The following is a 13,488-nucleotide window of genomic DNA, read 5'->3' as shown; positions in this document are numbered from 1 at the left end:
ACAGGGTGAAACGGCATGATTGACAGCTGACACTGACTGGTGTCAGCCATGTATGTTAGCAACATTACAGGTATGTTCACCCTCATTTTTACCAGCATATACAGTGGTGCCTAATCTGGCAAAACTATCCACTTTGTTTTAAACCTGAATCAATTGTAACCGCTGGTGTTTGGATTTATTATTGTAGCAAGATAGCAAGAACAATCAAATAAGATGAAATCACCCAGGTGGATTACAACCACAGACAGATTAAAAAGCTACAGTGACCTAAGTAACGAGAGCTTGAAGGACAGGGGCTGAGAAGGACTAACCTGGGTCAGACTCTGAACTGTCCCTCTGATATCATGCAGAACTCTCCTCAGCTGCATCTCGGTGCTGGATGGACCCTGGCTGTATCCAGAACCGGGCTGATGGAGCCCTGTGTAGAGGCTGTGACCCTGGTTGAAGGTAGAGGCCATGCCGGGGAGGAAGCCTGGAACAGTAGGAGCAAAACCCAGATTGAGGCTGTGCTCTGGAGGACACCGAGGGACCTGATGAGAGAATTCCATATGCGGGTTTGTGCTGTAGCCATGGTAACCTGGGTAAGTTGAGGAAAACGGTGAGCCGTGAGGAGCAGCATGATAAGGGGACTGATGGCCGTATGGATGGTTGCAGCCCTGGTGGTGCATAAAGGGAGTTCCGGGATACAGGTTACCCAGACTGGCGTAATGAGGATCTATCGAAGTAGAAGGCTGATGCAAATTGGAGATGCTGCCAAAAGGGGGGACTGTGGGAGTTGCAGGCTGATGGAGACTGGTCATACTAGAATGGGGGTTCAAGGATTGATTGTTGTGGTAGAGGAGGTTGGGAAGACTGGCATATGGATGGAGAGGAGCGGGGTACTGTGGAGGAGGGTTCATAGTGAAGGGGACTTGGCTATGAATGAGACTTGGACTAGGATTTGGACAAGGGTTTATGTATTGAGATGTGGGATTAGGATAATTGGACATCATCTGCCCTGGATTCCAACTTTGCTGGTTTTGATGGAAGTGACCTGAAAGGTGCTGGTTAGAGGAGAGGTCAGGGATGCTCTGGGAGCTCCAAGAGTGGGTTTGGCCTCCTGGTGACCAATCAGGAGGAGGGCTGGAGCTTTTCAGCGAGCAGGACGACTTCATCATGTAGCGTGGGATGGGTTTCGGTGGGATGGAAGCATCTGTGGGAAGCCTTGGTGGCTGGTTCGAAGCAGGGTTTATTATCAGAGTAGATAAACAGTTAGTTTGTCCTTCCACCTCATCCTCATCCCATTCTTTGTCCTCTCCCTCCTCTGGGGTGTATTTGAAGGAGTACCTGGGTTGGGTGCAGGACGACTGTCCTCGCCCAAACTGGATCCTGACAGAGGACACGACCCTGGAGGGGGAGAGGAGCGAGGAGGGCAGAGAGGAGGACCTCTGCATGGGGAAGCCACGCCTTGCTCGTCCTCTCGGTGGAGTTAGCGGCGGCTCACCGGGCATGAGTTCGACGTGTGGCCCAGCTCCTCTCAGGTGGTTGTGTTTGGCTCGGAGTAGAGCATTGACAACCGCAGAGGATGGAGCAGGAGGAAAATATACATCAGAAAGGTCCAAGGAAGAGTTCTCTTCCTGGGCTTCGTTTTCAGCTTCTACCCTCTCTGTGGGTGGCTCTGTGGCTGTCTCAGGCTGATTCTGCACGAGTTGTGGCTCTTCTGCAGCAGACAAGCTATGAGGAAGCTCTGGTTCCAGTTCTGGTTCAGACTCCAGATCAGTTCTGTGCCCTCTCTCTGCTGAGGCTACCTCCTTCTCCTTCTCCTTCTCCTTCTCCTTCTCCTCCTCCTCCTCCTCCTCTTCCTCTTCCTCTTCCTCTTCCTCTTCCTCCTCCTCCCCTTGGGTCTCAACCGGCTGCGTTCCCACTGTGTTCCTAGGGAAATAGTGAGCTGTATACTGAGGAACCTCCTCTTGAATCCCATCATTCTCATCTTCTTCCCTGGAGCTATTCCGCCCATCAGCCTCCCCAGAACCACCAGGAGTAGACTCCTCCTCTCTGGCATCTGGCAAATCGAACGCAGGTTGGTCCAGTGCGAGGGGCGTCGCCACATCTTGGGACGGGTGCGATGTCACCGTCATCTCGCTGTCACAGCTGTCACTACTTTCCTGCACCTAATTAAAATGAATTAAACATTAATCACTCAACGTAGATGGGGTGAAAGCTTAAATTGTACATCATTGAAGTGTAAAATACAACACTCCAACATACCTTGAGGTAGCTGTTGGACTCGGCTGAGGGCTCCTCAGCAAAACCGCTGCTGTCCGACTGCTGACTGACTGTCCTCAACAGATCTAAGAGAAACATTCAAAAACATAATGATCAGTCTGGCAGTATCTCATCTGTCCAGCAGATGGCTGCGTAGACTCATGCATACTGATCATAAAGAGACAGGACATGCACAAACACATTCAGATCCTATAGATAAATTCAAAAGAAGGAAGTTACGGCATTTAATTCTGGTTAAAAATATCTGAATGATTTAAGATTTAGGCCAGAGTTTGAGTTGCCAAATCAACAAAGTAATTTAATTAGGTACTTTAGCTCTTAAAATATTAAAGAGCTAAAGAATATTTTCTTTTCACAAAGCTAAAAAAAAATCTGTAAGACATTTACAGTTGATTTAAAAATGTTGAAGCCACGACAGAAAGGATATGACAGGAGCCAAGTAAAATGGATTAAATCTGGGGAACTTGGGGAGCTCTAGGAGTCTGTGGTCTTTGGGCTGTCTCTACTTATTCCAAAATTGGGCCCCTTCTCTAAAATGCACATATTTCTCTCTGTGGTTTGACGCTATCACTATGATTTACAGGTGGTGCAGATGCAACAATACACACAGCATTTCCCCAACAAAGGTAAGGAAAAAGACGACTACAAGTAAAGATGTAAAAAATGCTGGATTAAAAACTTTGAGGTTGAAATCAGAGGTTACTGTAAACTCACCCCTGGCTCTGGAGGTTCTGAATGGAAGACCCTCATCTTCGTTACTCTGGATCTGAACACACGAACAACAGACAGAATCTTTAAAATAGAGAAACAAAGTGATGCTGAGAGTCAGCACCTTCACTAACAGAAGAATCTGACACCCTTCACTAACTGGTCAGCCTGTTACCAGCATGAGGGCTTACTGCAGATAAACTGGCTGGTTTCATTTATCTAATAATTAAAGTTAAAACAAAATCAACTAAACTGGTCTCAGTTCAGCTCAAACCAGTTTCTTCTATTTATCTAAATGGTTTATAATATCATTGAGTCGTGCCCAGTCTACATCCAGGACACGTTTAATCCTTAGACCCCAGCCTGTCCACCCCGCTCTGCATCGGCCAATCAACTTGCTGCTCCCTCGCTGCGAGGGACCACTAGCTACTCAACTAAATCATGACTGCTTGCTGTCCTGGCTTTGACACCCGAGGTTAAACGCCACTTGTTACTGTAGGACTGTGAGAATGTCACAAGTCCTTGCATAGAAGCAGATTTACACAATTGGATCAGATCACATCAGAATCCTTGAGATGACTACATCTCTGCGTTGGAGGAGGATGGAGAACCCAAAGATTACCAAATCACAGTACAATGAACACAAAAGAACCACCACTTAAAACTCTGTACCTCCTCCATATCGAAGGAGTCTGCGTTTTCAGTGCGAAGCAGCACCAGGTGAGGGGGGACCAGGCTGTGAGGAGTTTTCACCGGGGTGGAGGTCAGGCTTTTCTCCTCTTTGACCTCCTGAGGGCCCTCCCCTGTTCCTTGATTGGCTGACTGAACAACAGCCGGCTCTAGTTGATGGTCTCCATTGGCTGGTGATCCACTGCCGCTCTCTTCAGATCTGATGGTTAGTCAAATGTTAGTCAGCAAAAATGGTTTAAATATTAGCTACTTAACATTAGCAGCCATTACCAGTGAGTGCAGCAGTACCTGTTGTCCGTGAACGAATCTGTCTCGGCATCCCCGTTAGTTTCCTCGGTAACCGTAGCCAGGGGACAGCTGTCTTTCTTGCGGGAAGACGGCTGTTTCTGTGGACTTTCTTGTTGTTTCTGACTGACTGTCTCCACCTGCTGGTCAGGACTGGTCCTGATAAAGTCCTGCTCTGGAGCAGCGGCTCCGTGACCGTTGGTGTGCGTGTTATCGGAGGGGGCGTGTCCGTTCAGCCGTGTGTGTTGGTTAGGTGTTTGTGCTTCAGGCGACTCTGAGGCGGCCGCGAGCAGGTTGTGTTTGCTGATGGTCTTCTTGAGGAGTTTGGCGACATTCAGGGCCGAGTTGCTCCTCTTCAGAGGAGGAGGCACCTTATCAATTCTTCCTCCTGCTCCTCCTCCTCCTTCTCCTTCTACTCCTGCTCCTGCTGCGCCTGCTGCTGCTCCTCCTCCTGAGAGTGATACAGGAAGAACAGATCAGAAAAATAACACTCACATTAACTGGAAAATAGGACAAAGTTGGATTATGAGCCTTTTCCAAATAATATTGTCTCTGCAATTAAGGTTAACATATAATAAATTCCCAGTTTGAGAATTTGCAGTAGCAGCCGTTTTTACCTTGGTCCCTGGAGTTGATGCGTTGGACAGGTTGACCAGAGACCTGACTGTAGAGCTGGAAGAACTCGTTAGCTACTGTGGTTAAGACCTCGATCTGACGGAATCGACCTGAGCGTGACAAAACGTTAAATAAAATGAACATGGAAGCAAATGATACTCACTGCGTTATGGTTGCTTACAGTTGGGGGACTTGAAACGGAGCTCACAGGATTTCACACAATTTTAAGAAGACTGTTCCTTTAAGTATAAGAAGTGGGTTCAGAGAGGCTAAACATGTCAACTGCCAGGAAGACACTGGATGTTTCCTGGTGTCGCTCAAACTCCCCCAAAAAACATCCACTTTACACACTTTACGTCACTCTCATCCTCAACTAATTAATGTGCATTTAAATCCACAACTGCTTTTAGTGCCAACCACTGCTTAAGAAAAGGGCAACATTTTAATGGAATCAGAATCAAGAGTCTTTGAGTCTCGCATGGGGGTTAATGAACGAGGGAGCGATTTCAGATACAACATAAGGTACGTAACTGCACCATAGTGAAGAAGTGTATTCTGTACAGATGAAATACCTGCCATCCTACCGACCAACTTTTATTCTTGTTTTAAATTAAGAGTTGGTGGAAGTTTCTGCATTAAAAGACTGAAAAACAAAAAGTTCCATGTTGGGACTGAATGCAGCCATTAGAGTCACTCCACCCTGCTCCCTTCTTCTTCTTCTATGGTTATGAAAGTCAAGCTGTCACTCTCATCTTTAACAGGATGATGACTTGCATACTTTCCTTCCTTCCTCCCCTCCTCCCCCCAATCGCTCGCTGTCTAAATACTTGTCAGTCTGTTATGAAACACAGAGTTCTGTCTTCTGTCTGTCGCTCTGTAAACGCCTCATAACTCACTCTGATGTTATACAGCAACCCACAGGCCTGCTATCGCTTACGGACTGACCTCTGACCCCATCCCTACCTCGAGCTGTAGATCTTTTGGTTGATAAATGTCCTGGGTGGCATTCGGTTACATCACTGTTGTCATGTGAAAATATTAACCAAAATGGAAGAAAACGGCTCTAACTGATTTTACAGGGATTTTAAACTTACATATATTTGTAAGTGTATATACACAAAAAAACAGGGGGAATGAGTGTTACACACAACATAGACCCTCAGGTAGAAATACAACGCAGATATTGCACTTGGAAACTTCACAATTTAACCACCTAATAAAAACCTGATCTGAAAGATATTTAAAAATATCTTATCCTTAAATATCCAGCTGCCACAAAAACACACTCCTTGAAATCATAACTCAGTCAAATCAGTCTGTACAGTTTTTTCTGCTCCCCAAAAAACGACTGCACCTTTAAAGAAGCTTAAACAAGCAACAAAAACTTTAGTATAGAAAACCCTTAAGTTAACAAACTACATATCAGTCAGTCAAACAGTCGCACCATTATTTCAGGCACATCTGCAGACGACTTCAGAACATGAACCTCTTATTACAGCAGCCATGTGCGACAATATTAATACTGTGTGTGTGTGTTTCCTGCCGACTGCTGACTCTGCACTAACACTCATTCTTAGGATCCTCAAACAGGAAGTGAGGAATAAGAGAGAACGACACGTACGCTCTCTTTTTACTACTCATCATCCCAAGAGATTCTTTCTCATGGTGAGAACAGAGCTTACATAACAAACAACAACACACAAACACACACACAGACACACGTGCCTGGGATCCAGGGAAACGATGGGACAATATGAGAATGTTCTGGAAAAGCAGAAAGCTTCCAGGAACCACAGACAGAACAGAGACCGTTAAAGAAGCAGTTCACTTAAAAAAAAGCAGATCCGGTACTAATCTGAGTCAACACCGTTTTTCATATCCTTAGTTTTAACCAAGCAACTAACAACACTGCTCAAGTCTTCGGTAATAAACTGTACAGAATTCCTCTTGCTTCAAAAAAAATCACCTGACCAATCATCCAAAAACACACTCAAACAGAGACGCTATTGGTATATGTACTGGAGTTTTAAGCCTCGAGTTTCATATTTTGTCTAGGCCATCTTGGTCTTTTTAAACCACAAGCAAACATATTTGGAGAAGTGAGTGGTGGAGCCTGACTGAAAGCTTGAGGATACTGCACGCCCACCTACACCTGGACCTATTGGACAGTGCTAGCTGTATATTACACGGTATCCACGCCCCTATACAGTGCTTTATTGTCTATTTAACCCTAAATGTGACCATAATTTACAAAAGAACATTATGCTGTATTGAAGATGTAAAACTAACAATTAAGATGATAAAGTCTGTATGAAAATGTTCACCGACATCAAGTGAGAAGTAGGGTCAATTTCTTATTTTATAGAAACAGATTTCTTTTTTGCAACTAGTGGCATCGCTGTCTGTAGGTCATTCGAGAGAAAACCGGTTTCAGGCACTTCAGCATTGTCTTCACTTTCAGGACCGTTTATGTTCTGTAAGAAAATATTACATTATTACTGACAATAATCCATCAATTCATCTTACTGATGTTCTCCTTTACACTTGACATCTATTGCACTTTCATCCTGTTAAAGGGATCCCTCACATGTGGCTCCCTCTGAGGTTTCTACATCTGAGGTTTTTAGTAGTTTTTTCTTACTCTTGTTGAGGGTTAAGGACAGAGGATGTCACACCATGTTAAAGCCCTATGAGACAAATTGTGATTTGTGAATATGGGCTATAAAAATAAAATTTGATTGATGATTGATTTGTCCAGAAGTGAGAAAGTTAGAGGATTTGAACTTCCTTCACAAAGTTTCATCACTCTCCAAAATTATGCACCATTATCCTCATCATGTTTCGCTCTTGTCTATGAAAAGTGAGGTCATTCAGATGAGCTATAAACCCTTTTGCCATGTAGAGATGGTTTGATTCTATACTGGTATCTTTATTAATATATTAAGTAAAGAAACAAACTTTTCAGTAGCTAGATGTTTAAATTCTTATTCATCACACAGTCTCACCAAGGAGGAATCTGAATCAGTCCCAAAATATTCTAGCAGCATGACAATGACCTTTAACCTGCAGCCAGACTCATAAAGATCTGCAGAGACATGGGGAACAATGAGTCCTGGAACATCGTCTGACCCCACAGAGCCCTGATCTCAACATCGTAGAGTCGGCCTGGGATCACACAGAGACATAAAACACTGACACTAAATCCACAAAAGTCTGCAAGTTCTTTAAGATGTTTGTAATAACCTGAGCCAACTGACTGCAAGTGTACAGAGGAAAAATGCAGAGGAGAATTTTCATTTTGCCTCTGGCACCAAATCTTTTCCACACATGTGCAGAGGGGTAGGATCGAACCAGAAATCAGTCTATGATAAATCCTATCATTCCTCTGGCAGATCTTTAATTGTAAGAAAGAGGAAACAATGCAATTGAAAACTGGGTGAGTCTGAGGATGTGTTTACACCTGAACTCAGCGGATGTTTTCAAACAAACTCTGGAGCATTTTTTATGTTTACTACTGTTTGTTTTGGTTCTTGTGGAAACTGTAAAACCACTGGACAAGAGCTAATTAGCACAATATCAAACATATTAATTAATACTTCTTAGAAAGTATTCCCAAAATAAGAAAGCTGCAACAATGATCTATAAGCTTATACAAATAGTTTTCTAACCGCAATAGAATGAAACCCCATCAGATCAAAGATCAAATGCTGGGACCTTGACACAGCGGTTCCATCCTCTGATCACTATCACACGGACTCTGGCTACAAATGTGCACTGCTCATATCTAGAATATTTTGGCTTGATTTTTGGATACGAGGAAGTAGAGTTATTTGAAAACTGTAATTATTCAGTTACACGTCAGTAAATGAAAGAGTTATGGTTTATATTACTCCTTCCTTTCATGACTCTGCTGCCAGCTCCGTCAAAGGTGCTTTTAAACAGCTCTAGATTCAACCACAGTGGAGTCCACGTTAAATCAGACCAACGCTTTTCTTTCTAGACATTCTTCCCTGGTTTTGCTTCATCACCCTTCAAAGCCGACAACAAATAAACAAACAACTGACTCAGCTGCATGTGCTGCTACACAGTTCCCTCCCTGACCTTGCTCCTCTTCAGCTTGTTCCTTTTCTCTAAGCAGGTCTTTTGATGTGAACTTACTCACTTGTTTTTCTACCTATCAGACAGAGCAGTCCTCTCCTCTCCTGTCCTGACTCAGACAGGAACCTCTTGTGGCTCATTTAGTTGTTATCTCAAGATAACAAAGAAATTAGGTTATGATCTTGAGATAAGCAGCTGGAAACAATATGCCACTTTCAGTGGCCGTGACGCATTCCATCAGACCAAATCTTATTCAGAGAATAAAATCTGCAGCCAGGCTACCAGCAGCATGTTTCAGTCACGAGGAAGTTCAATGGCTCCGATGCTTTGTATATGATCTTCCTGTCTACACTAGAGGTGGGATTGTATTGCTTTGTGTAGCTGAACATCTGCTGCTTGTGATAACAATCCAGTGTAGGAATAGTTTCACAATGAAACATATAGAGTGAGGGCAAGCTAGAGCTGGAAGTTCATTCCCAGTCTGACAAACAATGACCACATTAGGGCTTTCATCTTCCTCTTTAATCCCATAATAATTTCATTCTAAATGAATTATAAGGTTCAAACTCTTAATGAAGTGTGTATATAACTTGTTGCCTATCAAACTTTGTATCATGTTTCCAGCTGCAGGTTGTATGCGCTGCTTGTAGTTTAAGATTAGGTGTCTTGTCTATTTTCTCTGCAAGCGGTTCACAACTGGATAGAGAGTAGAATAGAATATATATTACAGTTTTCTAATCTTAACTACTTCTGAAAGAGTATTTTTAAGGTCCTTTTTGCCACATGTGGAGGAGGAGCCAGGGATCAAATCACTGACCTTTCGATTAATGAATCACACGGTGAGTCACAGCGGCCTACAACTTCCAAAAAAAGTGGATTCGTGAAAAAAGTTTAGGAGTCTTTGTGAAACCATCTGATCTTTCACATGTGTTTACTTAAGACAGCAATAGTGACCACAAGTTGAAATACAAAAACAGAAATGGAACAAACTGCAAAAGGGATGGGTCACGTAAGGTTATCTAGGCTCAACAGTCCCAAATTCAAATCAAGCTGCACCAAATTGCACAAACTAATAGATATCAGTGTCCTGAATATGTCCACCAAGTTTCAGGAAAATTTGTGGCTATACTTTTTGTGTAAACCTGCAAACTACCAAACAACAACTGCTGACCTGCATAACCTCCTTGGCAGCAGTAATACAAAAAAAGGAAACTTATCAACCAGAACAGCAGTGATACCACTTTTAGTTAAAACAAATAACTTCCAGGAGGAAGTTAAAGTGTTCAAACTGTTCAAACATTCAAAGCGACAAATCGATCTTTTGAAGAACCTAGGTACTTTCAACTATGGAGTGATTCATCTTCTCACACACAGAGGATCTTTGGTTGAACCTTCTTTTTTACAGAACCAAGGCAATTAAACTGCCATGAGGAAGAAAATCTGCTTTGTGTGTGTGTGTTTGTGTGTGTGTGTGTGTGTTTGTGTTTAATTAGCAAGCCATTACATTCATGCAAACACAAGTTTGAAAACAAAAAGAGGCCAGGATGTTAGCAAAGCAGGTCTGTGTGTGTGTATGTATGTATGTATGCATGTATGCATGTGTGTGTGTGTGAGTGTCCGGGACAAACAGATCTTTGTCCTTTCTGCCGGTGTTGTCCAGGCAATTGGCAGAACAGCTAAAAGGGCTGAAAGACCCCACAAAACAGCACAATAATTCTGGGAACAGGACACACACACACACACACGCACGCACGCACACGCACACGCACATGCACACTCACACACGCACACTTCTAACTTCACTTCCTCTGTCTACAGTCTCAGGATGTGAACCTCTGAGCCTCATCAATAGCACTGTGAACCCTTCACTGCAGTAACTATGTTTTGGTTGTATCAGACAACAGAAAAAAAGAGTAGGACACACAGTAGAAAACAGTAGAGGCTGTGGACAGTAGACTCATTAACAAAAGAACCCCTGCAGCAGACATTATAAATGTACATACTAGTCAAAGCGTAGTTGGGGTTCTCCAGCTCCATGCGCTGCATCTGGGCTCCCAAGTAGACCTGTAAGTGAGCCACAGAAAGTGATGTAATTGTAGAACAGCATCGAAAGGTACCTCCGACCTAATGCAGCGAGCCTAGCACTGACTTATAATGTATCATGTAGTGCAACCTGTAGGTCTACAAACGTTTAAACAGACTTTCATGGCTCCCAGAGGATAAATAATAATGTCATTGGTTCAGGTTGCTGTCATTAGTACCTTGATGTCAATGCCTCGTGCTGACGAGGAGCTGTTGAAAAACCTGGAGGGAACCTTCGAGGAAAGGTCGGGTTCTTCACGACCAAAACCAAGATTCAACAAGACTTCTTCAGGATCCTCCTCGTACAGGTCTAAAAGCTCTGACACACTATGGGGACACACACAAACACATAAAGTTAGTCAGTCTCTCGGCCAATGAGTCAGTTAACCGCTCAGTCATTTGGCTGGTGAGTTAGTCTGCTGGTTAGTTTAGTCAGTCTAACCGCAGGTTAAGTAGGACCTCCTCTGGGTGCTCGTCTGTTTGCTCCAACACCTCTGAAACTCTATGAAAACACAGACAGTTAGTAATTCTCACACAGAGACTGCTGTTAATGGGTTATTAGGTTAGTGAGAAAGTTAGAGTATTGTTTATAGTTATTTAAGAAGTTAGTAAGTGTGATGGCTCAGCTTCCCCTCCTCAGCTCCTCAAGAGACCCACCCAGCAGCAGAGGATCAGTCCCTCCAGGAACTCACTTTGCTTTTACATAGTTGTCAAATGTAAACATAGATAGACATGTTTTCTGTATTGCTTAATCTTCAGAATACAAAAATGTCATATCAGTCCACATATGCACATATAAATGCCTATAACATAATCAATATGTCTTTGAAAGGCTGATATCGGCTTACTTTTAAATGGTTAACCAATGAATGGTCAGAATCCAATAAAATGTTATGCAATTGATCATTAATTGCATTTGAATGTGCAAAGGTAAAGTGTTTGTGGTATAATTGGTGAGCAATTTTGAGTTTGGCCACTTTTCTGCATACATTTTTGCAGATTTACAAACAGTGAAAATTGTTGAACAAATTACAAGGACTGATTAATACATTTTTGTGACTAGGGGATCATAGATTCCTGGAGAGACTGTACGATGAAGTGAACCTGGGTTCGCATTCAGCGTTGCCACAATAACGGATGCCACAAATGATGAGCTGCTGCTACTCATATTTAATGGGCAGTTTGAACAGGAGGAACAATTACAGCAAGCAAGAACTATTTCCATGTTGATACGGGCACCGGAATATATGTTCTTAAGACTTGATAAGTTGTGAACAAATCCTTCAGTGCAAGTGGCGCCCTTAAGTTTGTAACTTGTGGGGTTTCTCTACGTCAGCACTGTTGTCTGAATGTTTTTCATTCTTTAGCGCCCAGAAAGCAAAAAATGCCCTTAAAGGTTCAGTGTGTAAAATTTTGTGAAATCTAGTCGGGAAATTGCTTTTTTGCAGCTAAACACCCCTCACCCTCCCTTTCAAAAAATGAAAGAGAACCTTGAGTAGCCTTCAGTTGTCATAAACACTGTCAATAAAAAATGTTTAATATAAAAAGACTTATTCTAGGGTAAAGAAAAGATTTGTACGATTTAGATGGAACACAATAGTAAAACATCACCAGGATTATTTCATATTCTGTTTCTGCCAATAGATCCATTTAACCTAAATCTTACATACTAAACCTTTGATCTGCTGCTAATGTTGTCACACTGAACGCAGCCCAGGAGTATCTCAAACCTTGTTACCAATGATACAGCATCCACATCCCCTTACACAAAATAGAGCACTGCACAAACCTCAGCACCATCACCCACACTCCCCGCCCACGAATAATACACCTCCTGAAACACTGTTATCTGCCACAGAATGTTAGCTGAACCAAAACTTCTTCTGAGGCTCCAATTTTTAAGATGTTAGCTTATTGTCAAAACCTGCTTCAAATGAGAATAACTGCAAAAAATTATACACATTTCTGATAGAGCAGTGACAATGTGAGCTGTTCAAACCAGTCAAATGAGATCTGAGGAACATCTGCTGTTGTATGAAGTACCCAATAATGAAGTAGCTCTTCATCTAACGTATTAGTTTGGCTTCTTGGTCCAATATTTCCTGGAACATTTTAAACTATTCCAATGACAAAACAGTGTTACTAAAATCAACACGGTATTTCGCACCTTTTTTACAAATGATTACAGTAGAGACGACCCTTCATGACAATCTGCATTTCCTGTGGCTCCTTCACAATAAGAACCATGACATATATTACCAATTAATGTGGAAAAAGTACCAGTAGGAAATATAAGGTTAGCATTAGCAGTTGAATTAGCTACAGCCAAACATGATTCGGCTGTTGAGAGTATTTTGATTTAATGACAAACCATAAAAATAGCAGAGTTCCGGTTGGTTGCAGTGTTCACCAAATAGTTATATTAATAAATATATATTTTTTTTTTCAATACAATTCACGGTCACATCATTTGGCTTTTATTCAGTACTTTTGAAGACTTTCTAAGACCTGCAGAAACCCTGTGGATTACAAGCTGTATATTTCAACTTCTGTACAAATTAAACCATTCAATTACAATTAAACAGAATATTGAGTCTTATTTAATGTAAATCCTACAGATTTGGAAAGAGCATGTTTCTTATTTAAGGTTGTTTAATTTGAAGGATTTTGATGGACCCGAAGAGGGGTAAATCTGTTAAATTACAGGACAATATTAATTTGTAGATAATCTGAAATAAAAGACTT

General features: G+C 42.3%; 1 protein-coding gene across 3 annotated transcripts in view; it reads right to left on the bottom strand.

Moving 5' to 3' along the window:
- Positions 1-13,488, bottom strand: part of itprid2 (ITPR interacting domain containing 2) — a 32,244-nt gene that overhangs the window by 4,246 nt on the left and 14,510 nt on the right. For 2 of the 3 annotated variants that reach the window (XM_062402389.1, XM_062402391.1), the window contains 8 exons: positions 10,923-11,070; positions 10,665-10,725; positions 4,566-4,673; positions 3,952-4,399; positions 3,646-3,862; positions 2,980-3,031; positions 2,248-2,330; positions 312-2,150 (listed from right to left, as the gene is read on the bottom strand). In XM_062402389.1, coding sequence (XP_062258373.1) covers positions 312-2,150; positions 2,248-2,330; positions 2,980-3,031; positions 3,646-3,862; positions 3,952-4,399; positions 4,566-4,673; positions 10,665-10,725; positions 10,923-11,070 — 2,956 coding nt within the window. The remainder of the gene's footprint in view (positions 1-311; positions 2,151-2,247; positions 2,331-2,979; positions 3,032-3,645; positions 3,863-3,951; positions 4,400-4,565; positions 4,674-10,664; positions 10,726-10,922; positions 11,071-13,488) is intronic. The other variant, XM_062402390.1, reaches the window with a different exon arrangement.

The sequence above is a fragment of the Platichthys flesus genome, chromosome 13 (genome assembly GCF_949316205.1).
Source record: "Platichthys flesus chromosome 13, fPlaFle2.1, whole genome shotgun sequence".
Lineage (NCBI taxonomy): Eukaryota > Metazoa > Chordata > Actinopteri > Pleuronectiformes > Pleuronectidae > Platichthys > Platichthys flesus.
Note: the sequence above shows the minus strand (reverse complement) of the source record. Positions and strands in the feature narration are given on the sequence as shown.